Source organism: Rhinolophus hipposideros (assembly GCF_964194185.1).
Source record: "Rhinolophus hipposideros genome assembly, chromosome: 22".
NCBI classification, from domain to species: Eukaryota; Metazoa; Chordata; class Mammalia; order Chiroptera; family Rhinolophidae; genus Rhinolophus; species Rhinolophus hipposideros.
Window position 1 is genome coordinate 2,700,084 of NC_138068.1, and position 27,276 is coordinate 2,727,359.

Here is a 27,276-nt window from a genome sequence, read left to right on the forward strand (position 1 = left end):
TGTGTGAATTAATTTACAATTCATAACTCTAATAATAATGGAATGTCATAGTCTTTGAATATTTAGGAGTTTCCTTTAAATATCCTTAAAAATTTTATATTCACTCCTATTAGTAAACTTATTATTAGGGCTGTATTTATTTCTGTAATGATGAGCTAGTTCTAATTCATATAAAGAAAATGGGAAAAGATGAGTAAATTACACTAATATTTTACTTATTGCTCTTGTTTCTAATACCTTATAAAATATGTTGACTTTTACATACTCTTAATTTTCAAAATTTCAAATAATACATTAACTTTTTCTTTTTTTAAGATTATGACTTACAAGTAGGTATTGTAGAAGCTTTATGCAGAATGACCAGAGAAAATCAAAGACAAGAACTGGCGTGTCAGTGGTTTTCAATGGATTTTATTGCTAATGCATTTAAAAGAATTAAAGACTCTGAATTTGAAACAGTAAGTAGTGTGAAAATAACAAATTGACAATAGTTTTTAAAAATTACTATACTTCTTAAAAGTTTCTCTTTTTAAAATTAGGATTGCAGGATTTTTCTCAACCTTGTAAATGGCATGCTTGGAGACAAGAGAAGGTAAACTTAATGCAGATTATTTACTCTCAGGAATGGACATGGAAGGATAAATAATGTAAATTTTTGTCGCTTTTGATGATGACCGAAAAACAGTATTTGCAATGCAGTGCCTGGCACCTTGCAGATGGTCAGAACACATTGGATGATTGATTTCACACTGGCTTTACTTTACTTACCAAGGAGGTAAAAGGCAGGGTGAGGGTTAAGTGCAAGTATTTGAATCACGGGTTCCTCTCCCTGTTGTAACATTGGGCAAAGTATTTAACCTTCATTTGCCTCAGTTTTGTTAACTATAAAATAAGAACACTGTTAATGCCTCCTTCATATGTTTGTTGTGAACATTAACTGAGATAATTATAGGCTAAGTATTTATAATCATATCTGACAAAGGAAGTATTCAATGAATTCAGCCATTAGGAGTATTACATTAGGAGTATTATTTACTTCTACTCTTCTTTTCCCATCTAAGTCATAATCTCCATTGTATTAATAGTGTGAGCTAAAATAGGAATCTGCGGATAGTCAATAGCATAGAGAGGAATATGGTACAATCACTTCAGTCACAATGGTAGGTTGAGTAGTATCGTCAGAGTAATACGTTTTTTCTACAGAAACAAATTTACATTAACTCTTATTTTGAAAAAGTAATGAAGAAGGAGATATGATTTTATTTAAATTGTTATGATCACTGCCTTATTTTCTTTTGATCCTTGGCATGATTTCTAGGACTAGCCAAGCTTATGCTGTAAAGGCTTATTAATTTTTTTAATTTAACTCAAATACTGTTTTATTTCAGAGTCTTTACGTTTCCTTGTTTATCAGTATTTCTTGAAAAATATGAGGTAAGTTTTAAATTTAACATGTTTTAATTATTGGATGAATTTTGATGGAAGGGCAAGTGAATTACATCTTACAAATTGGCAATACCATTAAAAATAGTCATAATTAGATTTCAAATACAGCTGGTCTGGTATTCTATATCTAAGAGACATTTTATGATATAGCGTGTTTGTACCCAGGGATAAATGAATTATAAAGGCTATCCTTCAAATTTGCTTCTGTTTCCGTTATAAGCCCATTATTGCTTTATCATTCATTAATATATTCATACTAATAGTTTCGACCCTTATTTGCACTTGGAATGTTTGTGATTTCTTGGAGCTAGCTAATTTCTGTATATAATACCAAGCAGCATTTTTTGTTTCTAAATGGATTTAAATGCTATAATTTTCTCCTCTACCCTCACCAGCTATACTCTTTTCAAAAAAAGGAAAACTCTATCATGAATATTACATGATCATAATTATCTGTTGTCACTTTTAAAAGCATAGAATATATTAGTTTTATATGTTTATTTTTTTAGCTGCAAATACCATCAGATGAAAAACTTGAGGAATTTTGGATAGATTTTAATCTTGGGAGCCAGACTTTATCATTCTACATTGCTGGAGATAATGATGTAGGTTTTACTCCCTCTGTACCATTTTCTATGTGTGTGTATATAAATAAAAAATGTCTTAATTTAAGAATGTATATTTCTTTGTATATTTATTTTTGTAGTTATTTTAATATTTTTCAGTTTTACCCCAGTAATTTTGATTAACGTAGTAACCTATCAAGCTAATTAAAAATGAAAATTATTTCTGATATTGTATTGCAACAGAAAAATTAATGCTAAATTTTAATACTAGTTTTTTAACATAAGTGTTTCAGAAATAAATTACAAGTTACTGTCATAAAATTTCACATTCACATGAATAAAGTGAATTGAATTCAGAAAACAAGCAACGGTTACTCAAATACAGAGGCACTCAGTTAAAAATAACATTACCAAATGATGGCAAGTGGCCTTATTCATTCTTATAATCTTCTGTTTCAAAATAATGAGGAATTGTTTCTTATGGTAGTATTTGGAAGTCAATTTTAGTTCTTTTCCTTCTGTGCTCTATTGCAGCTGTTTTAAACCCTCCAACCAGATGGTGTATTTCCTACTGCTCTCTTTTTAACCTGAGGAACATTCTTGAGCTGTTGTTTCCAAATAGTTACCATTTACTGTTTGGTATGTTGGGGTACCTCTAGCTCAAACTATATTCCGGGGGTGCCAAAAGTGTGCCAAAAAAATGTATACAAGTGGACACTTTGGTCAACATTGCTCAAGCACTAGTTCTCTGTAATCAGAAGTGTCTGGACCCTGATGGGAACCACTTTGAGCACCTCTTGTAATTGCAGAAGTCAAATGTGACTTATATTCATCTTTTGTTATCAGTATATATTGAGTATTACAATTTTAATAGTTTTTTCCTTCCTTAAAATGTGTATACATTTTTTGGCACCTTTTGTATATAGTCACTTTACCAAAATCTGAGTAAGAGTTAATCTGCATTTATTAATTTAATTGTGGCTGCTGATACTTTAATGAGGCTTTAGTCTTTTTAGTCTCATAAAATCCTGTTTTTTGTTCCAGGTAAACTATTGATAGACGGACATTCACCACATGCCTCTTAGAGCTCCCACACACCTTTATTTATTTGTATTTTAGGGTATCTTCTTAGCCACATACCAGCCCTGCCTCTCAGGGGCACTGAATTTTCATGAGTACATTTACTCCTGCAGGGCTTGTAGGAGTCTTTTTAACTGGATTTTCTCAGAAACTGGACTTGCACTTTGGGAGAAGAGGCTAGAATAGGACCGATGTAATTCCTGCCTTCATTCTGCTTGGTCTAATGATGATTCAGACAAGAAAGCAAACTATTGCAGTATTACACATGATGAGGCAAATGTAAAATGCATTTATGAGTATTTAATGCCCGTTATGTTCCAGACACTGATCGAGAGATGCTGGCAGATTCTTCTCCCCAAAAATATATTTAGAATCCTCTCTTCTCCAGATTTTTATAGCAGTAGTGTATTATCCCTGTATTCTCTCTTACTCTCCTAAAAGGCATTCTCAATAGAGTGGCTGCTTGAAGCCCATCTTTTGTCCCTGTGTTGAAGCATATGGGAGTCTTTATGATCTGGCCCCTGACTGTTTCTCTGACATCTCAGACCATTCTCTGGGCTTCTGTGTCCAGCCATATTCCATCTTTATTTTTTCTATTCCTATAATACGGCTCATGCTCATTTCAGGTGTTTCTACTTGCGGGTTGTTCTGTCTTGAACCCTCCTCCAGATCTTCATGTCTGAGTCCCTTCCCATTTAGATCTCAGCCCAGATACCATCTCCTTATCAAGGTATTCTCTGGCAGCTCAATCCAAAGCCGCCTCCAGCCACATTGTAGCACACTGTCCTGTTTTGTTTTCTTTATTGTAGTTATTTTTACTTAAAATCATTCTGTTTATCTGTTGTCCGTTGTCTCTTTCCCTCCATTGAATGTAAGATTCATGAAATCAGGGACCTGTCTTTCTTATTTGTAGCTATCCACGTTTATTACAAGAATGAATAAATAGAATATTTAAAGAACTGAAAGATACATAGTATGGTTAGTGCAAAGAGTGCAAAGGAGATTGGAAAGAAATAAGATAGAGTGAAGCCAAAGAAGGATTATAAGTAGAGGTAACATCAATTCAACAAATATCATAAACTTACTATGTGCCAGATATGTGCTAGGCACTGAGGACCACATTCATGTAAAAGATTCTCCTGGTGGGGAGAATGGATTACAAAGGGACAAGACCAGAGGCAGTTAGGAGACTTTTGCAATAATCCATGTGAGAAATTATAGTGGCATGGTTTTGGAAAGTTACTGTGGGGATGGATGAAAATGGATGGATTCCAGGGAAACTTGAGAGGAGGTAGAACTGAGCAGACGTGGTGATTTGTTTGTAGTAAAAAGAGGGAGGCTTAGTAAAACTTGGATAACTGGATGGTTGGGGCTGTTGTCAAAGGAAGAGAAGTTTTGTAGGGGAAAGATGATGAGGTCAGCTCTGGAGAGACTCCTGGGATATTCAGCTGGAGGTATCTGCAGGTAGCTGGGTATACTGGTTTGAAGTTCAGGCTAGAGAACTAACCCAGGGTAGAGATTTAGAAGCGGTCTGTATGTAGATGATCAGTAAAATCATGGGATTGAATGAGTGCCTAGATGACAGCTGTGAAAAACACAAATTTATACAGGATAGGTAGAAGAGACTCTAGCCTGAAGGATACTTGAAGAATCAGCCAAAAGAACAAATTAAAAGGGTGTCTATCATGATATGGAAGGCATGGGAAGGGTGTTTTCAGGAGAGGAAATGAGCAACACTGTCAAAACAAATATTAAAAACTGGTGATCAGTCAAAGAGCAGTTTCACTTAAGAGACAAGGATTTAGGCATCCCTGGAAAATTGAAATATAGAGGAGATAAGACATCAAGTTAAGGGAAAGAGCACAATAGCTGAAATGAGGCTTGGATTCAAGGGAGGGATTTTGTCATGTACTTTAAGGGTAAGAGCTTTTTAAAATTGATGGCTGGGGTGACAGAGAGGTTGAATAGAAAAATTTAAGCCAAAAGGAAGAGTGTAATGGAGGGAGAGTAGCAGGTAAAGAGGAAACAAAATGGATACAATATATCGGTAGCCGTTAGACTGGGTAAGTGTGTATTTTGGGTTTGTTATATTATGATTTCTACCTTTTAAACATTTCCATAATATAAAAAAGATGTAAAGGAAGGCACTGACCCAGGTGCCTCCGTATATGGAGGAGTCATTTTGGAATTAGGAGATGAAAGCAACCAGTAGGTATAGAGCATGCTGCTGGCATGGGCCTCACAGGAGCCAGTTGTTTCACACAGAGAACTGTGAAACTGCTCGAAGTGGTGGGGAGAGAGGATGCCAACCCTTCCCTCCTGACCCTGAGCTTTGAGGAAGAATTAGCTCCTTACCTGAAGAGGGCTCTAACGGTAATGGTGCCATCAGAGTACGGACCGGTTTTGATGAAGGCGAAGAAGTGCAGGGAATGAGTGAAGAGATGGGGGATTTAGGGGAGTTTCTGTAGGGTGAGTTGTGCGTAAGTAACTAAGGAGTTGGTCTGTTTGCCTCCCATGACTGGGAGGCTTTAGAATCCCATCTGTTAGGCATGGTGTCTCATGTTTACTCGGACTTTGTGAATTCAGTATTTTATTCAGTTGTGCAAATTTTCAATTAAATTATTTGGAAAAACTTGTTAGGTTATTACTTAATGTGCATCACATGTTTGAATCTGAGGACATTCAGTAGGTGGGATTTGAGGAATGTGTATGATTTCACAAAACATTTCAAGGAAGAAATGACAGAATTTGGTAACATTTTTTTAAAGGAGTGTCCTCAAATAAATATTCATGGGTAGTCATTTCTTGTTTTGGTCAAGAATAGGAAACCATAAAATTAATAGCATTATTTCCTTTTAAGAGTGAACAAATAGATTAAATGTGACATGTATACTGTCTTATGCAGTCAATTGATGAAGCAAGAAATGTGTGCTAATAAATGGTTACTTAGTGATATTTAGTAATAAATAAACTTTATTGCTTGTAGAACTTTAAAAATGGTGTTTAAAGAAGCTTTAAAGCAGGAATAAATTACTTATTTATGGTCAAAACCTGTTTTTACATTTTAAGGATCATCAGTGGGAAGCAGTCACTGTGCCTGAGGAAAAAGTACAAATATACAGCATTGAAGGTATTAACCTTGTTTTCTGTAATTCTCTTCTTGATTCTTAGCATGCCAAGTAGAAGGTGCATGCTGTCTAGGAAAACCAAATAGCCTAATGAAAGCAAAACCAGCACTTGCAGTGTTCCCGTTTATCCATTTGATTGTCCAGCATCATCCCATGTCCTGCCCCTACGTTTCCCCGCCCACAGGGTTGCTCCCAGCTCCCTCCTGTACTTGTTTCTTTCTCTATCTAGCCTAGAACCCATGAGCAGTCACTTTCTCGTCAGTGTGTTCAAGGCTCTTGTCCTTCCATCATATTTGTTTGATTAGATCCAAATATCTCATTTATCCACTCAGAGAACGAATTGTATAACACTGCTGGACAGAATTCTACAATTTGGCAGATTGTTATCACCACAAATTCTGCTATCAAGACATGTTAGTCATTTCAGTGGGCATGCAGTGGCATATCACAATAGTTTTATTTGTGTTTTCGTAGTGACCATTGATGTTGAGCACTTTTTCATGTGCTGAGTGGTCATCTATGTATCTTCATTTGTGAAGTATCTGGTTAAATATTTTGTCTACTTTTTACTGGACTGATTTTTTTAAAGTTTTTGAGTCCTTACATATACTAGATACCAATTCTTGGACAGATTAAGTGTTCTGTGAGTATTTTCTCCCAGTCTGTATCTTGCTTATTCATTTTCTTAATGGTCATTATGAAATGACCTTATTTTTGATATGATAATATTGTTTGTTCTGCAGTTTTCTTTATGTAATATTAATATACTCTTCCAGCTTTTTGTTGGTTAGTTATAACATGGTATATATTTTCTTTATTTTTAACTCCTGTGTGTGTGCGCGTGTATGTGGGTGTGTGTGGGTATAAAGTGGGTTTCTTGTAGAAATCATATATTAGGTCTTGTTTTTTAAATGCAATTTGACAGTCTCCACCTTTTAATCGTTGTGTTTAATGTGATTACTGATATGCTTTTAATTTACCGTCTAGCTCTTGATTTTTCTACCTGACATCTCACGTGCTATGTTTTTTTCTCTTTTTCTTCCTTTATATTAATTGAGTTTTTAATGATTTCGTTATATCTCTTTTGTTAGTTTTATACTGCCTTTTTTTAGTGGTTGATTAAGGGTTCATTTTATACATCTTTAACTTAATAGTGTGTATATTCAAGTAATATTATACCCCTTTATGTATATAGTATAAGACCCTTGTAACAATATATTTCCATTTTTGCTTTCCTAGTCTTTGTACCATTTGCTTCTGCATGTGTCAGAAACGCTATAACATGGTGTAGTGACTTTTTGCTTTATGAAGCCAGCTAGCTTTTAAGGAGATTTGAAAAGTGGATTAAGAAGTATGTGCTATTTCCAATGTTCAGCTTTCCTTTGTGTAGACTCAGATTTCCATCTGGTATTATTTTCCTCTGCCTGCGTGACTTCTCCAATATTTCTTGTAGTGCAGATGTGCTGGTGATAAGTCTTTCAGTTTTCATATGTCAAAAAATATTTATTTTTGAGAAGTATTTCTGATACACACAGAATTCTACATTGCCTATTGTTTTTCTTTCAGTATACTTTAAAGAGATGTTACTCTACTGTCTCCAAGCTTGCATTGTTCCTGATGAGAGGTCTGCTGTCATTCTCATCTTTGTTTCATTTTATTTGAAATCTTTTTTTCCCATGACTGCTTTTAAGAGTTTCTTTTTCATCACTAGTTTTAAACTATTTGATTGTAGTGCTTAGTGTAATTTTCTTCATGTTGTTTGTTCTTGGATTAATTCGTTGAGCATCTTGCTTCTGTGGATTTATAGGTTTTATCAAATTGAAACTTTTCATCCATTATTCCTCAACTTTCATTTCTGTTCCTTTTCTCCCCCTCCACTATGAAGATTCTGATTACACATATACTGAACTACTTGAAGTTTTCCCACAGCTCAGTGATTCTCTGTGTTCCCCAACCCCTACCCCAGACTTTTTTTCCTTTCTCTTCTTTCATTTGAATAGTTTTATATTGCTGTGTTTCGTGGTCATTAATATTTTTTTCTGCAGTGTCTCATCTGCTTCTAATCCTATCCTGTATGTTTATCTCAGACAATATGTTTCATCTCTGTGAGTTTAATTTGGGTCTTTTTTAAAGATACATTTTTCATTTTGGAATAGTTCTAGATTACAGAAAACTTGCCAAAATAGTATAAAAGTTTCCTCACCCAATTTCTTTTTACTGATGTGAAAAAAATGTACAACAAAATTTACCATCTTAACCATTTTTAAGTGTATACAGTTCAGTAATGGTAAGTATATTCAGGTCATTGTGAAACAGATCTCCTTGTGAAACTCAATTTTATCTTGCAAAATTGAAACTATATCCATTAAACAACTCCCGTTCCACCCTCCACTCAGCCCCTACTAACCCCCATTCCACTTTTTGTCTCTGTGAACTTGACTATTTTAAGTGGAATCACACAGTATCTATCTTGGTGACTGGCTTATTTCCCTTAGCATAGTGTTTTCTCCCGAATTTTTCACATCTTACCTTTTTATGGTACGTTTGCCACTGCATCTTAAAACCAAAAGCCTGCTTGGATCCTATGTCTTTTGCTCTAACAAGCTCATTCTGTTTCCATTATAGCCAGTTTTACAAGAGTAGCTTTTACTAAATCTTTTCCTTCCCCTGCTATTCATGCCTGATCTTATTACATTCTGTTTTATATCCCACTCCACTGAAATTTCAGATTTCAAAATAATTAACAATTTTATTATTAGTATCAGTACACCCTTCAGTCTTTCCCCCACATTCGACACTGCTGACCATACTTCATTGTTTAGTCATTTTCCCTAATTTCTCAACTGAGCTTTAGGTGCAGATGTGAGTAATAAACCAATCCATTTGGATATTTTCACGAATATCTCAAGCCACGTCTGAAACTAAACTCATACTCCCAAAGCTCCTTTATTTTCTGTCTTGACAAATGGTATGATAACCTTCCAGGTTCCCAAGTGCAGAAGCCATTCTTGATGGTTTCCTCTCTCCTAATAATCATCTGCCATGTTCCTTCATTTTTGTCTCTTAATATCTTTTGCATTTCTCCTCTCACCTTTATTTCACATCATTTCCTGTGTTAATCACTGCCATTACTTCTTACTAAGGTTTTGTCTTTTGCATCTTGCCAAATGTAGCTGCATGTTCATTGGGCAAAAAGTTATTTTCATGGCGTCACTTAAAGTTGATTTTTAAGATCTATTTTCCAATATATAACTCACCCTGATTGTATGAGGATACTTTTATAAAACATCAAGTTCTTTATGTATGGGTTAAAATCTGGGGGGAGCTTACGTGCTGGGAGGGTGGTGTGCTCATGTACCTCACCCTCCAAACAGATAGGAGCTCTTGTTCTCAGGACCCCTCCAGACTTCGCACTGTGGACCCTTCACCGGCTATTCGTTTGTATCCATTAATTCCCTTGTGATAAAGCCGTAATCTGGCCTACCTGTAGGGAGCAGGCGGGATCGACATTTTTACACGAATGGCACTCATGGAAGTTAAAAAGGTGTGGACCCTGGAGAGCAATCAGTATTTCTAGTGAAAGAATTTCTACAAGAAGTTTCTGACTGAGGGGATATGAGGAAACAGCAGCATGACAGAGTGCAGTTAGAGCCTTTTATAACAATGTATAGGAAATTATAAAGTACAGGCTCCATGGACAATTTTTGAAAAGTGTTTTTAATGGCTTTGCAGAAGAAAGCATTTTATTATAGTCATATAAGTATAGTATACTGGAATCCCAGAGAAAAACCTAGATAACACTATAACATCCAATTAGGTTAACATCTATAAATCCTTGGATTTATAGCAACAAAATAGGAAGTTTTCCAGTATCTCATTAATATTGTTCATTAACTAAAAAGCAAGGCATCATATAGTCCAGGCAGTCAAAGCAAATGTCAGAAATTTCAACAAAGCCAGCAATAAAGTAAAATACGTATCAATAATTCTTTTGTAGATAGTCACAATATATGTGGAGAATACTTTGTACAAATAAGCACAAGGCATTCAGCAAAATAATAAATTTGAAGTGATTTTAATACTATTTCATTGAAGCAAATACTTCATTTACTGTAAGTTCACAGCAAGCTGCAGGGAAAAAGTCAAATGTGTATCAGAGAGGTATAAAAATCAGTAAAAATATCCATATGGATTATAAATGTTCTAGTCTTCGTCATCCAGATCTGAAACATTATCATCTTCAAAGTCACCTCAACTTTTATCTCTAAAGCCTGAAAACTTGTTACTGTTGAAACTCATGACTCCCCCCCCCCAAAAAAAATAATAATAAAATAAAAAAATACCCGCTGGCACTTTTTGAGTTAGAAACTGTCACTACTATCTTTAAGCAAGTCATAATTCTTAGTACCATCAAAAGACATTACTGTGAAAATTTCATGGCCACATGGTTGCAAAAACAAGTAAGACACTTTCTGCTTCGGAGAGCCTCACAAGAATCAGAAATTTATAGCCTGTTGGGCTATTTGTCCCTTAGAGTAGGTCACTGAGTGGCCAGCAGTGCTTTTCCTGATGTAGAAACAAATGGTTCTCCTTGGTGTGGTCCTTCTCCTTCAAGCTGTTTGCCTCCTGCCCAGAAGTGTGCCCTGGGGGCAGGTGTGGAGACCTCTCCATCCCCAAAGGAGCACCACCATAGCGGCCTTGAGTCCATAATAACAGGCACATTAAGTGGGTGCCAGGTAACTTTTTGATACCTTTTTGGAGGAGTGAGGTGAATACCTCTTATAAACTGGCACTTACAGTATTTTTTTTCACTCGATTAATAAATCCCTGAAGATCAGCACTGTATCCTTAATGCACACTTTCCTAGCACTCAAGTTTTTACCAAATGATTATTTACTGGCAACACATTTGTAGAAACTGGATTTAATAGAAATGTCTTACTAGATGCTTATGCATAGAAATACAGTTATTCAGGGAATTAGTCATTTTGTTTGCCTCTTTTAAATTAAAATAGTTTTCTCACTTGTTCAAGGATTATTAAGAACATGTTAGTGTCCTGAATGTACTCAGAGCTTTAGTTTATTTTGTTGTATTACCCTATACTTTATAGATCAAGAAACTGAAACTCTGAAAAATAAATTGATTAAAAATATTTTTTTAAAAATAAATTGACTTGGTTGGTTACATAGATAGTATCAGAATGAATTTAAATACTATTGAAACCTGAAAGTTAATTTTATTTCATTTTAATTAATATGCTGCACGCTTTTCTTATTTATAGTATACCTAAAGAGTATTATAAAAATGAAAATAAACTAATTATTGTGATTTGTTTGTTGTGCAGTGAGAGAATCGAAGAAGCTACTGACCATAATTCTGAAAAATACAGTAAAAATTTGTAACACAAAAGGGAAAGAATTGCTTTTATATTTTCATGCATCATTAGAAATTACTAAGGTGACACAAAAAATTTTTGGCACAGATAAATATAGGGTAAGTGTTTAAACTGTTTTTAATAAATATTATTTTCACATTCTAGAAACCTATGGTCACTTGGAGCTTTACGTTTCATTGATCTTTTTTTTTCTCGAAATCTTAAAATGTCTTGTAGATTTTTAGTTCTTTACATTTGTATTGTGGAATTGCCATCAGATTGTTAGCTATACCCTTTGAGGTACTTATTAGAAAAAGAGTCTCAGATAACAAAGTTAGCAGCAGCTACTCAAAACATTTAATGAATTCCTGCCAGCTGTTTAACAAATGAAATGAGACAAAGCCGTTTTCAAGATATTAAACACTGTTTGTGAGAATTACAGCGTATACCTCAGAAGAAGAAGTAAGTGGCATAGGGAAAAGGTAGTGGAGAAGTTGAGGAAAGAGAATGTGCATTAAGAGACAGATTTGAAGGAAAGGCTGTGGAGATGGGGCTTGAAATGAACTTTGAAGTTGACGGATGAAATTTAGATAACTTGCTTTCCAGGTCTGTGAAAGACATTGTGAGATTGATATTGTTTAACTGGAAATCTAAGGTGACAATTCATGTTATATTTGGGGGAGATACTCTGTTGACAAATCTGGATAGTGGGTGTCTTAAGTCTGTTCAGGCTGCTGTAACAAAAATACAATAGACTAGATTGCTTAACAACAAACATTTATATCTCACAGTCTTGGAGGCTGGGAAGTCCAAGATCAAGGTCCCAGCAGATTTGGGGTCTGGTGGGGCCCACTTCCTGGTTCATAGTGGCCACTTCTCACTGTGCCCTCACATAGTGGAAGGGTGAGGGAGCTCTCGGGGGGTGTCTCTGGTAGGGAAAGGGTACCCCATTCGTGTGGGCTGTGTCCTCAAGAACTGATCACCATCTGAAGGCCCCACTTCTAACACCATCACATTGGGGATTGGGTTTGAACATGAATTTCGGGGGGACGGCACATATTTATGTGAGTGCAAATACTAATGGTGAAGAATCCAGAGAATCTGTTTTGAGAAACCCTTACCAAAATGGCAGACTAAGAAGACTGTGGTTAATGGGGAGTCACTGAAGTGTCTGAGAATGGTATTTATGTATACAAAATAATGACTGGAGATAACTGGGTCATTATGGAAGAAAACAGGTAGGAAGTAATTGCCATTTTCTTCCAGTTCTTTCCATTTTAATGTATCACTTTGAATTAATTTAATTTTAGGACTTTACCAGAAAGCAGAGTATCTCAGTTGCCAAGACATCTGTGCATATACTTTTTGATGCAAGTGGGTCACAGGTATGTGTCTCACTTCCTTAATCTTACTCGTTGGGCTAAGTTTAACCCGAACGATAGCACAGCAATCAAGTTCATGTTGGAGGGTGAACATCTGAAAAATAAATGGTCTCAACATAGATAGTGCCCCAATAAGATGTATATGATTTTTAAACATGTTATTAATGATAATTTAGTATAGCAGGAGATAGTTATTAATAAATACCAGTATGGGTAACTTCAAAAATTAGAAGTATCTGTCCTTCCACTAATGCGAAAGCTTGTTTTAGGTCTATTAACATTTGAAAAAGTGGATACTTTTAGTTGGGTCACTTTGTAGGACTAAAAATTATAACAGTACATAGAAACGGAAAGAACTGATATCCATGTAAGATGAATGAGTGCTTTATTAAGACATCAGTGGTTTTTGAGAATATCCTGTGGTTTGCAGTTTTAAATACTTTTTTTCCCACATTCTCCAACAGATTCTAGTGCCAGAAAGTCAAACCTCACTGGGTGAAGAAGAAGAACTTAGTTTGAAAGAAAAACCTAACTCCCAAAAGGAATTTGCTAAACCTAAACCTCCAAAATACATCAAAAACAGTACTCACGGGGACAGAAAAAATAGTGAGCTTGAGGTAAAAATGGTGTCAAGAGTCATTCATAAAAACATGTCAAGTCATTGCTATATATAATCTAGAAAAAAGCATCTAGAAGTTATGCTAATAGCCTTCATCAATAACATTTCAAAGTATTTTCTCTGCCTTTTGCAAATACAAACAAAAGATAGCGTTTTTTAGCAAATTGTGTTTATGTGTAAGGGTTAGGAGTTAGGACAGGCATACTATATACCTCCAAATTAGCAAAGTAATTACCACTTTTTACATGTAACTTTTCTATTTTTGCATTTAGATGTAATGTAGAATAGACATTTATAATGTGTATATAAATTTCCATTTATTTGCATGAGGAAAGAAAGCAAAGTATTAGGTTCTTTTTCCGCCTCCTCCTGCACTGAGGCTCTCCTCTGGGCCACATCCGGCAGAACCATTGACATCCGGCTGTGACCTTGTTGTGACACTTAACATTGCAGCAGTCCTCGCTTCCTTAATACCCTCACCTTCTTTGACTTCTCTGTCAGCATTTTAATTCTCTTCCTACTTCTGTTACTATATCAGAAGCAGTTCCTCTCCCCGCCTCTGGAAGTGGACTTTCTTTACTATCTGGGTACCTGGCCTTCTGAACATCTCTGCGTATACCTTCTCCCTTTGCGAGCTTCCTTCACGTGCACAGTGGAAGCTCTTAGAATAAATGTACCAGACTCCTCTTCAGAGTTCTACAGTGACGTCTCCACTTCCTCTCTCATATTGTCTTCTGTGCGTCTCTGTAAGCCCTTTCCTGAAATCTAATCGCAAACTCTTTATTTTGCCTCAAATGTGTATCTGCCTCCATCCTTCAGTCATGCTACCATTGATTTTTCTGATGCTTGCTATCCCTGCTTCCCATCACCCCCTTACCTAGAACCAAGGTGCTAGAGATTGTTTTTTCACAGTATCTCCCACATCCTTTCCTCCTGTTCCCTTGACCGGTACTCATTGTACCATACCTACATGAACACAGCAGCCTCTTACTTGGTCTTTGACACCGTGGTTTCATCCTGTGAGCTACCCTATATGGCATACCATTGATTTTCTTAATATTAGTGTTTTTGTAGCATTTTTCTGCTCAAAGCTTTGTGATCTCTGTGTTTATCTCACTTAATCTGAACTTTGGCTCTGAGACTATAAAATACCCTTCACTTTAGTAAGGTCAGTTGTTTTATTGTCTCTTTTTATGTTATGCTCGTTCTTGCCTCTGTACCTTCATGCATGTTGCTTCTTTTTTACCTTCACTCATCTAAAGTGTACTTACTACATTTGTAAGTCTTGGTTCATTTTCATTTTCTTTGTGGAGCTTTTTTTGATTATTTCATTTTTTACTAATCTCTCAATATTGGCAACTAGAACTCTCAGAGGATTTTCCACACATTTGAGGTTTATGTTAATGATTTTTCCATTTAATCTTCTGTCATTCATTCAATTAAAAATGTCATATTAACCTTAGCTCATAAAAGCCATTTCAGTCTTTATATCAGAATCATAATTTGAGTCCTTATTAAAACATGCAGATTCTTGAATCCCCACATTATACCTATTGAATTACAAACTCTGGGAAAGATTTTAATCATACCTAAGATTGAAAACATTGCAGTATTGTTAAATGTCCACTATGTTTTCAGTAAGGATTAAGTGTTTGAAGTATTTATATGAATAAGTAACTGTTCAGGTCCCATTCACTATAGCTCTAGGAATTGTCATTTCTTTCAGGAGAATCTGCTGGTCCAGTGCTTTTGTGCTTAGGATTCCTTTTTCTTCTGCCCTCCTCGACCTTTCCTCCGTGTCCCATTGTACATACATACCAAAACTCCTTCAGTGTTTTTTTTCTCTGTCTTAGGGGCAGGTAGGTAGGTGCCTTTTTAAAAACAGCTCTCTGCCTCTTTACAGTTTGTCATTGTCTGCTCCTTCACATGGCACCCTCAGAAACTCCTGCGGTGGCGGAGGGGACAGAGCAGATACACTCTTGCTTCTCTCCTGTTGCTTTTACCACTCAGGCATTTGAGGATAAAGTTAAAAATGTGAATCTTTATTGGGACACTCGCTTGTGTCACAGTCTCTGACTTCCTGTGGCTACTTTTTACTCCAAAGGCAGTTTAGTCTTCACAGAATATTAATACAGTTTTTTTTTTTAAATGTAGGAAGTTTTGGACAATACTTAGCATTATGAAAGCACTCACAGACAAGTTCACATAAACACGTATGCAAACATCATCGTGAAATGGAAGAGGGCACTGTGAGGCGCTACTTGAGGTAAACTCAGTAGCAATAAAACTGCAGCTAGGAGGTAAAGGTACTTCATTTCTGATGGCTAGGTATCCTACAAATATTCTCTAATACAACATTCCTTACTTGTTTCAATACCAAACATTAGGATAAAACCCTGCTTAGTGAAAAGTTAACCTAAAACAAAGAAATTTCTGGATATCATGTTGTTTATAAAATGCCATATATCTTGTGTGTGTGGTCAAGGTAAAGTGTTATGAATAAAATTATAGGATATTTCATTTCAAAAGATAATGTGTGTTTACTGTGGTTGTTTCTCATGGTTTAAGATAATTACTCCTAGCAAAAGAAAAATGTCTGAAGCATCAATGATTGTTCCTGGTGCAGATAGATACACTGTGAGAAGTCCAATACTTTCAATCAACACATGTAAGTTTTATAGTCTTAAAAGATTTCTAACAAGTGTTATTGTATTTTAAAGCAGGCGTTTTTAAGTCAAGGATATTCTGGACATAATTTACCTAGACGATAAGTTGGGGATATAAAAATTGAGAACTCTGAACCACAAATGTTTAAGAAAGTTTAATGGGTATTGGCATATAAACATTACTAAAAATATTAATACCCATCATTAATAATGTAATTTAAGTGGGAGCAGCATTATATAGTGGATAAAACATTGAATTAATCAGGCATTTGGGCTTGTTTCCCCATTCCCAGGTGTGTGCTTTGTACAGATTACCTTCTAGCTAAGTTTAGAACCAGTTTCCTTTCTAAACAGTGGGGTTGAAGTGGGTCTACCTCATCGAGTTGTTCAGAGGATTAAGTAAAAATTATTAATTCAAATGACAAGGAATATTGTGAAACATTTAGACAGTACCTGGTACATACTAAGAGCTAATAAAAATTAATAAATAATCTGATACTGTATTAGTTGCTAGTTGTACAGTCTTGTTTAATCTTTATGACAGTTAAATAGTGACCTTCTTTTCCCCAAATCCAGTTGGCTACTGGTCAGTTGTCTGATGTCTGATAGGCTTCTCAAACTTAACAGGTCCAAAATAAATTAATCTTTCCACCCACCACTCCAACCCCCCTAGCAATTTTTTCCTCCATTCCTTACCTTGGTAAATGGTGTCCATATCCACTTACTCTCTAAACCAGAAACCTGGGACCATCATAGAATCTCCCTTTTTTACCTTCCTCATCTAAAAAGTACCTCAAGAAAGGAATATGCAATTTTTAAAACCCCACAAATAAACCATCCCTTTGTCCTCCTTTTTAGCAACACCACGAAGAGGAAGAATTAAACCGCCACTGCAAATGACGGGTTCTGCAGAAAAACCTGGCGTTTCTAAACCATTGGCTAATGCTGTGTCACTTAAATCTAGACCATCTGAAGGAAGAAATAGAGGCGATGATACAGACAAAGTAACTTTACTTTGAAAGCATTTTTTAAGAATTTTTATCAAGTTATTATAGAAATAAATATTGAGCTAACTAACTTCTTTACAAGCAGTGAGTGTTTCACTTTGCTTAAGGCATTGCTTTTTGTTAGATAACATTTGTTGTCCTTGAATGGAAGGTCATTCTCACAGACGACTCATTTACTGTGCTGACAGTAAAATTTAGGAATATCCATTCAATATAACTCTGATTTAGGCATTCGGTAGCAGAATGGACTCACCATCATTTTTCAGTTTATTATACAAATTAGTGTCTGCTATGGGGAAGGTTCTAGTATAGAAATATAAAATACAAGTGGACTCTGTACTTAAGTATCTCGAAGTCTAGCATGGGAATTAGACAAATTAATAAGATTAATAATTACCATATTGTTTAATTCTCAGATGTGCGTATAGAATGCAGTAGGAACCTAGTGGAGGGGCTGGTGCCTCACCCCAGCTGGAGGGGAGGATGAGAATCAGGAGATGCCCTTTAAGGAGATGGAGAGGGAATTGATTTTTGAACGGTCGATAAAGGTTATTCAGATGGACAGAGAGGAGAAGAGCATTCACTCCAGGTAACTGAAGGGACAGCAGGAGATGGCTAGAGAAGGTTGTTTTGTGGAGAAATAGGTAAATGCATACAGAGAAGTCTGTAGATGAGGAACACATCATAGCTGGTTTTCTTTGAAATGTGACATGGCGAGCTTCTCTTGAGGATGTGCTGACATAGAGGGCTCAGGGACATGTAAAGATTTGGAATAGCCACTGAGAACTAATGGACAGGGCTACAGATAAGTAAGTATGAGTGTTAGGCGATGTGGAGGGCCCAGTTTAAACTTGACTAGAATTTTATCATGGCATTGCTTCAGAAATATTTGTAATATTCTCTCAAATATAGCTTAATAGCCTTGGTGTTGCAGTAAGAAAGAATAGGTGGATTTTAATTTTTTTAAGTGCTACTTATTTTAAGTGTTTTTCCAGGACCCATCAGCTCCAAGTCAAGTAGTTGTTTCAATCTAGTTGTAGAGGGTGCAGCTCACTGGCCCATGCGGGGATCGAACCGGCGACCTTGTTGTTAAGAGCACTGCACTCTAACCACCTGAGCTAACCAGCCGCCCCCTAAAATTTTTTTTAAATTGTTATGTGGCAGAAAGATAAAGGCTGCAAGAGTTGAAGATACTAGCAAAAAATAGTCAAAGTGGTGGTTCAGATTGTCTAGCAAGGTGTTTCTTAATAGGGGCACTTGGCCTATGCTTACTTATTGTTAGGAGAACCCTTCTGTCAACACGTTTTTGTGACAACAAAAACCACACCTGCATGTTTTCTTTCTTTCTTCCTTTTTTGTTTTGTTTTTAAGGAGGGCGCAGCTCACAGTGGCCCATGCAGGGATCAAACTGGCCGACAACCTTGGTGTTATCAGCACCACACTCTAACCAGCTGAGCTAACCAGCCACGCCTCACACCTGCCTGTTTTCAGACTGCTCCTCTCCCGTGTAGAGAACCACTGCCTAGATTAAGAAGGGAAGAAAGCCAGGATGGGCTAAAACATCTTAGTTCAGAGGGTAGATTTTTCTTTAATCTGGTTAAGTGTGTATATGTGGCTATGGAAAGAGGGGAAACTTGCTGTAGGTAAGAAGTTACCTGTGCAATGGCCAAAACTGGACAAAATCATTTTATGTTTCTTAATTTCCAACTCCTTTATGTAAGTAAAAAGAATAGATGCAGGTTATGAGATCAACAAGAATAAGGAATGTGCCATGGAGGTTCTAGAAATTGTCAGTTACAGATGAACATTTAATTAAACTAGCTATGGATGAGATCAGAAAATGTGTAGGATTGTCTGCTGCTTCACCTGCAATGAAAGTTGTTTTCTTGTGTTTTACGATAATATTCTAGAATGGGCATAACCTTTATGAAATACAGTTGCACCTTGAACAACATGGCTTTGAACTGCGTGGATTATATGTGGATATATGTGGATTATATGTGGATTTTTTCAATAAATACTGTAAATATATTTTCTTATGATTTTTTTAACAAAATTTTCTTTAGCTTACTTTATTGTAAGAATACAGTATAAGATACATATAACATACAAAGTATGTGTTAATGAACTGTTTAGGTTATCTATCAGTAAGGCTTCTGGTCTTACTACCAGTAGTAAGCTACTAGTAGTTAAGTTTGGGGAGAGTCAAAAGTTATACACGAATTTTTGATGGGGGTTAGGGGGTGAGTGCCCCCTAACACCTAAGTTGTTCTAGAGTCGACTGTAACTAGAAAGGCTTACTTTTAATAGCAATGCAATTTCATTTTAACTTTAATACTCTGACTTTTTAAAGTTGTTTTCATACAATGCCTTAATTGAAATTTACATTAACATGTCTCCTGTGTTTATAGCATATCAAAACTGCTAAAGTTATAGAAAAGACAGACAATAAGGATATTGACTTCCCAAACCAAAATTTTAGTAAGTAGTTTTTGGTTTAATTTTAGTAGCTCTTTTAAAAATATATATATACCGGGGGTGCCAAAAAAAATGTACACAAGTGGACACTTTGGTCAACGTTGCTCAAGCAGTAGTTCGCCATAATCAAAAGTGTCTGGATGCTGATAGTAACCACTTTGAGCACCTCTTGTAATCGCAGAGGTCAAATGTGACTTGTATTGATCTTTTGTTATCGGTATATATTAAGTATTACAATTTTAATACAGTTTTTTTCCTTTCTTAAAATATGTATACGTTTTTGGCCTCCTCTGTATACTTCTCTCTGTATTTCCCGTTAGCCCCACTGGCCTTCACTGATTTGGAAAAGAAAAATTCATAAGAAATGTATTCAACTTTATACGCGTACAAGGAAATTAGAGGATACAAGGAAATATACTGTACTCTCTGTTCCCAAGAAGTTTGGGTTTGAGAGGGGGAAGAGAGATCAGCCTCCCTCCCAATATGTAAACCTTGATTAAATTCTGTACTGACTCCCATTGTACCCTGCCGATGGCATGAAAAATGAAAATACTGTAATTTTTGTTTTATTTAGATGAATTCCAGAATATTGTTCCTGATTTGCAGTCAGTGGGAAAAATAGATAAACCTGTGTAAGTACGAGAAAACCCATCAACTTATTTAGCATATATTGTTACTTTTAGATGAATGTAACAAATTTAAGGAAAAGGCCTGTACAGTCTTAGGATGCAGCATTAATCATCTGTAAGGTATGATTATGATGGTGAAGAGTCTATATGTTTTTTCCATATCAGCCAACATAACACCTTTCGAACTGAGACCGAAAAACCAATGAGATTTTTAAAATAATAAAGTATGAACGTAAAGAATTTTAACTTAGTTAAAATACACAGGATATGAAAGATACATGAGATATATTTAGGTAAATATCAAAATAGTAGCAGTAATGGAATTTTTAAATAATATTCTTTGATCAATTAGTACATTTTAACTTTCATCATGACTTATGGAATATTTTCATACTTGACTGTTAACAAATTATCAGTAAAAACATTGAGTATTAAAAAAAACTCAAGGTCTTATGTCACAGTCATGACTAATGTTCTGTAATACATTAAGCGAATAAATTTATTTTCTAGAATACCTGGTGATTTTGGCAATATTTGTGGAAATAAAATGCACTCCAAATGGGCATGCTGGACACCTGTGACAAATATTAAGCTATGTGAAAACCAAAGAACAAGCACGTCTTCAGGAGACACATTTAATCAAGGTGAAACACACACTTGACCCTTGAACAACATAGCTTTGAACTGCGAGGGTCCACTTACCCACAGAGTTTTTTTCAATAAATATTGTAAATGTATTTTCTTCCTTATGATTTTCTCAGTATTTTTTTTAGCTTACTTTGTTGTAAGCATACAGTATATAATACATATGACATACAGAATATATTAACTATTTATGTTATTGGTAAGGCCTCTGGTCAGCAGTAGACTGACTATTAATAGTTCAGTTTTGGAGGAGTCAAGTTAGATGTGGATTTTTGACTGCGCGGGGGTCGGCGCCCTGACCTTCACCTTGTTCGAGGGTCAACCATAGTTTTCTCTGTATAGAACAGTAATTCAGGGAAATAGTCATTTCTTGAAATGTCTAACACATATCTATGGTTTTAACAAATTTTATACATTATCAGTTTATTAATTTAAAAGGATTAATGTCTCATTTTCCCACTAGATATTGTTATCAACAAAAACCTTACTAAACAAAAATCATCCTCTGCAATATCTGATGATAATTCTGAAGAAACAGGAAAGGTGGAATATAAGAAAAAAATAATGCAGCATAAAATCAGTACAGCAGAAGTAGAAGTTTGCAAAAAAAACAATCAACAACTAAATCATCCACATTCAGAGCAGAAAAATATTGAAAATACCAAGCAGAGCGATTGGCATTTTGAATCTGGAAGTACTATTAAATCAGTTCTCCTAAATACAGTTGAAGAATCGGTGATCTATAGGAAGAAGTACATATTGTCAAAAGATGTGGCTACTGCTAATTGTGATGAAAACCCTGCTGGAAAAAGTGCAAAGAGTCATAAAAAATCAAGTAAGAGATTAACGTCTGAACTTCGTTCCTGGGACTTGAAACCCAAAAAAATGGTGAGCCTTAAGTGTGTTTTACTTCTGCGTACCCATAATCTGCCTACTTACTAACAAAACAAGGGAAAGAAGCTTGATCAATTGCTGCACATTGAACATTTGTAATACCTTGTTCTTTAATTCACACTTACTTCCTCTCCAAGGACAGTGGCTCCTGAACTTCCTGGTCCAGGCCCTGCTAACGCAAGCTGCCTGCTAGTGCATAGCAGGCCTGTGAGTGGGTGTGGCGTGGAGGAACCCTGCCTCGTCTCCTCTTGTCGGGTCTCTCCCACCCACTCTGTCCCTCAGGTCCTTTTCAACATGCATATGGGATTGTCTATGCCTCTCGAATGGTGCTCACCTTTCTTTTAAACTATTAGGTGTAAAGACTGTTTTACTCAACATTTGTTTTCCTGAATGGCCGAGCACAGCTTTGCATGTAGTAGCACCTGAAGTATTTCTTGCATTGTTGCATTCAAGTTTTCCAAGAAGGGGGGTAAGAGGAATCACCAGTAGAACGAACACCTCCAGGACACTTTCAGCTACTTTACACCAGCCTTGGAGACCAGAAGTTTGGGGCAGGGATCACTGCTATCAAGATGTAGATTAAGAAAACTTGTAAATCATAATATATTTCTACTGCCCGCAATGCAAGTCATTTTTCGTATTCCTTAGAGGACCAGGTTACATAGGCTTTCATTTTCATTTATCTTCCAGAGTATTATTAATACCTGGTAACCAAATTTTTAATTCTAAATTTCTAAAATGTAAAATGTTCACGTAGTGGAACATCTCTGTGTGCATATGAAATATTAATAATTTGCAATTATTGTATGTGATTAGACATTATTTCATTTGCTTTGAGCAGACTCTTTGTTTTTAACCTGCAACTCACTTTTTGTGCCAACTTTGGCTACTTTTTTCTTTAACCAAATCCCTTTGGGTTACTTTTTTCTTTTTTTTTCCTTTAGGTTTTTTTTTTTTTCAATTAGTTTCAGGTGTACAAAGCAACATAATAGACATTTAAACCCCTGGTAGAGTGATATCTCCACTTCCCCAAGCTACTACTTGTATAGCTGTTACACTACCATTGACTACCTTCCTTATGCTATACTCCACCTCCCATGATTTTGTGTGTGTATATATTATGTAAATATATACACACACACACACACACATACATGTGTATGTGTATATATATTCACTTATAGTTGACATACAATTTTATTCTACTTCAGCTTCAGGGGTACACTGCAGTGGCCTGGCATCTACACAGTCTATGAAGTGGTCCCCTTGAAAAGTCCAGTGCCCATCTGGCATCCTGCATGATCTTTACCACATTGTTGATTATCCTGACTTATTTTAATGCCTAACAAAGCCCAAATTTATTAAATAATTTCTGACCCCCTTTATTTCTCTTTTTGGTTATCCTTAGAACCAGAGTTTTCTTAAACTTTCTTTTCAGCTTTTATTTACCTTTGAAGGTTAACCAGTAGAGTTTTAAGTAACTTATAAATTGTTTCAGAGAGAAAAGTCAAAAGGGAACAGATTTACTAATGCAGCAGAATCCTTGATAAGCCAGATTAACAAGAGATACAAACCGCTGGATGAGAGGCCAAAGTCTGCAAGAAAATTCAAGGAGTCCTTGATTGACAGGTATGTTCTTAAATTCTAGAAATGAATATTTTTCTGACAGATGAACTAAATTATACTGTCTTAAGGCTAGTTTTAAACATCTTCAAATAATGTAACTTTCAAGTAGAATAATACATAGTTACTTATTTACTTTTATAAATAATAGCTATTTAAATTATACAGAAAGAGAACTAAATTTGAAACTAGACAGTCTAGTATCTGATTACATTTTATAAAGTCAAAAACACCAGATTGATACAGCATACTACTTCAGAAAGAAATCTTTAGGATGCAGACATTTTACATTTTTATTTATTGAGCTTAATGATGAGTAAAATGAAATATATTTAAATATATTACTTAATGAGATATGAAATTTAAATGAGCGGAAATAAGTTACTTTTATATAGTAAATATGTATTCCTTGTTTATAATATTTCTGAAGGTAAATTTTTCTGATTATAAAAAGTCTCGTTATAGGCTGCCAGTTGGTTAACTCACATTTAAATTAATTCTGGTATCTTACATGGCATGAAAAAATTACTCTCACAGCAGAACGCTTCATTGGCACCTCCTGCTGCATGAATGATTCAGCTTGGAAGGAAATATTGTTGTTGCTACTTATTATGAGTGAAGTTGCAAAAGTACCAGACTAGGGCTGTCATAGTTCAGTTATTTATATCATGTCGAGTCGAGACTTACGACCCAAATATGTTTTACCTTATATAAAATGGCTTTCATGAAAAACATTCTACTGATATTTAATTGCTTTTTAAATTTTGACAAAACCTTTTTTTATAGTGGTTTTTCAAACAAATCTGATCTACAGTTCAGTAAGGTAGGTTGCATTTATTTAATTATATCAAACATATAGTCAAACTATGATATTTGACTAAACACTAAAATAGAATAGTGGTATGATGAAATTAGATTTGATGTTTTCAGCATATTGATAAATGGATTAAATAACTGAGAAATTTAGTGGCAAGTACTCATAGAAGTCCTCTACTCTGCTTTTCAAATAAAATGCTGCTTTTACATACACTGTGGTATTTTTACTTTTTGGTTCATGATTCAGTATATCTTTATCTCCCCCTTTGTTTTGTTTTGTTTTTATAACTAATCCCATCTCTCCTGACAATAAGATCCTTCTTAAGTCCCTATTTTTGTTAAAAACATTTACTATTCATCCAGGCTTTAAAGTGTATCAATTATCTTTTGATTTATTCCTCAATTATTTTCTATCTCCACTTAATTTCAAGTTTTGAGGTTTACCTTCTGTAAATTCCTTCTGAATCTTCTCTCTCCTGCCTATGCTAACTCCTATTTGGGGTTCTAATTTTTAATCTCTGGATTATGACAAGAGCCTTTCTGTAAATCTTTTTGCTACTAGTATCTCTCTGTGCCAGCCCATTCAGTACATTCAATACTGGCCATTTTCTTTCTAAAGAACACAGTTTCAATCCTGTCATTCTCTTGTTCCCTGTCACTTCCTGAATTAAGTGTAGATTTGGTCTGGCTCCCTAGTCCCTTTAAAAATCGGTCTTGTTTTCTAATCCTAGTTCCCTAGGCATGTTTTATTCAGCTGAAACATAGTAATTTGAGATCCCCCCAAGTGTTTGTTCTGTTTTTCTTCCGCCTTTGGAAAGAACTTCAGCTGACTCAGCAGGCTCTCTCACCTTCTTTTGGTTGTCAAAACTTGACTTCTCCTTGCAAGACTTACTTCAGAGTATACCTTCTTTTTGAAAACTTTCCTTTCCTAATGGGCAAGAATTCTGAATCTGCACAATAATTTCTTTGTACCTTTTTAAAATATTTTATTCACTATTGCAGTTCTTTTTTTCTCACTTCTGCCTTTTACTAGAATATAACTCTTTAGGATCATCTTTGTATCCTGAAGACCTTTGCTCACTTTTGTGTCCTTTAATATCTTTGCTCATTTTTATATCTTTTGTAATACCTAGCACACACTGGCATGCAAAAGATGAATTGAACAAATGTATCTGAACATTGGTAAAAATCATACTGGAAAGGCCCAGTCACTGATCAGAGGAGTAATATATTGAGGGATAATTTTTTTGGAATAATGCAAATATTTCTATATAAAGTAGCCAAAAGAAATAATGAAGTTAAATATGAATCACAATTAAAATGAATACTTCAGTTTTAATATTTCCAACTTAATAAAGTTAAACTTCTGATTGTTTCTGATTAGTAATCATTTAGTGATAGTAATTATTTGTGTATTATAGTTAAATTACTTTAATAAAACATAATTATTGAACTTATTAAAATTTTCTTTAACAACTTCTCGCCCCTCACTACTTTTTGATCAGGTTGAATATATTTTGAGCAGCAGGCTATAGGAATAATCTTACACATTTTTCCCTAAAAGTCCTAGCTGACTAATACAATTTTGAGTCTTTCATGTGAGATTTTTACATAAAACTTAGCCTCTCCCAAAGTGTTTCTATTTAGGAATTTAAAACAAATGAGTCTGGGCTTTTTTTGTGTGTGTGATTCTAGAATCACTAAAATTAGAATACCATTGACAAGGTCATTTGCCTATGTACAATAATGTTAGCATATATTAAAGATATAAGGATCTAATATTTTGTACTTGATTTTTAATATTTTCTATTGTGTTTTTAGTTAATACTTAAGGAAACTGTTACAAATGTAAAATTTATATTAGTGGAAACACAATTAGAAAATATATGAAAATTTAATTGCATATATTATTTGTTTGCCAAGTATAATGTACAAATTTGAGTGGTTTTATGTAAACTTCTTTTGTGTTTAGGAAAAGGTTCGGAAAAAAAGTTATAGACAACTGAAGACTACTTTTGTTAATGTTACTTCTCAATGCCAAGTGTAAGTAATTGTTGAATCTTAGAATTTTGATGAATCTTAGAATTTTCTTCATGTTTGAAGGAAATAAATTTATTTTATAATGGAGTTAATATTTCTCTTCATTTTTACAGGAATGATGTCTACAATTTTAATTTGAATGGTGCTGATGAACCTATTATAAAACTTGGAGTAAGCTAGAAATCAGTAGATATTTTGTATTTAGTTACTCAGTATTTATTTTGTATTTACCATGCACTTATGAGAGTGTATTTTTTAAATTTCCATCCTCTCGTAGATATGCTTTAAAATATTTTTAAAACATATATTCTATTTATTTTATTAAATTTATTGGGGTAACATTGGTTAATAATATATAAACTTCAGGTGTACAACTTTATCATACAACATCTGTATCCATTTGTGTGCTCACCACCCAAAGTCTAGTCTCCTTCCATATGTTTTTAAATATTTTAAAATTTATTTGGTACCAACCTAGGTATATTTAATTTCCTTTCAAATCTTTGGACTGAAGTAGAGAAAAATGAGTAATTGGGGCTTAGAGGGACTCAGATTACTCCATCAAGAAAATTACATTCCTTATTGATGCAGCCATTTAAATTTTTAAAAAATTGTTTTAAATTTTTTGAACAATTACTCTTATTTTATTTTTACTATATTTTGCATTACTAGCTTTGTTCTTAAATATAAAAACATTTTAGTAAACTTAATTTTATTGTGACATGTCAATATTGATAGAAACTAGATTGTATGTTTATTTCTTTTAGTTTTTGTTCACCTTATTTTGACACTAAGAAAAAATTTTTTAATGCTTATTCACAATATAGATCCAGGACTTTCAAGCTACAGCTAGAGAAGCCTGCGTGGATAATTCAATAACATT

General features: G+C 34.8%; 1 protein-coding gene across 1 annotated transcript; it reads left to right on the forward strand.

Annotated features, from left to right (window-relative positions):
• Positions 1-2,577: 2,577 nt before the first annotated feature.
• SYCP2 (synaptonemal complex protein 2) lies at positions 2,578-27,276 on the forward strand. Its single transcript, XM_081033540.1, has 15 exons — positions 2,578-2,651; positions 6,162-6,222; positions 11,565-11,713; positions 12,905-12,979; positions 13,441-13,593; positions 16,164-16,263; positions 17,120-17,265; positions 19,680-19,749; positions 20,321-20,378; positions 20,886-21,019; positions 21,484-21,908; positions 23,413-23,543; positions 26,326-26,396; positions 26,507-26,564; positions 27,221-27,276. The coding sequence occupies exons 6-13, from the start codon at positions 16,188-16,190 to the stop codon at positions 26,357-26,359; spliced, it is 1,074 nt and encodes a 357-aa protein (XP_080889666.1). The 5' UTR covers positions 2,578-2,651; positions 6,162-6,222; positions 11,565-11,713; positions 12,905-12,979; positions 13,441-13,593; positions 16,164-16,187; the 3' UTR covers positions 26,360-26,396; positions 26,507-26,564; positions 27,221-27,276.

What these genes read in the sequence shown, in the direction of transcription:
- SYCP2 (XM_081033540.1), top strand. Translation starts at nt 16,188, where the DNA reads ATGTCTGAAGCATCAATGATTGTTCCTGGTGCAGATAGATACACTGTG. An exon ending in GGAAAAATAGATAAACCTGT is followed by an intron (nt 20,379 to 20,885) that starts GTAAGTACGAGA and finishes TTTATTTTCTAG; the next exon opens with AATACCTGGTGATTTTGGCA. An exon ending in ACTTGAAACCCAAAAAAATG is followed by an intron (nt 21,909 to 23,412) that starts GTGAGCCTTAAG and finishes AAATTGTTTCAG; the next exon opens with AGAGAAAAGTCAAAAGGGAA.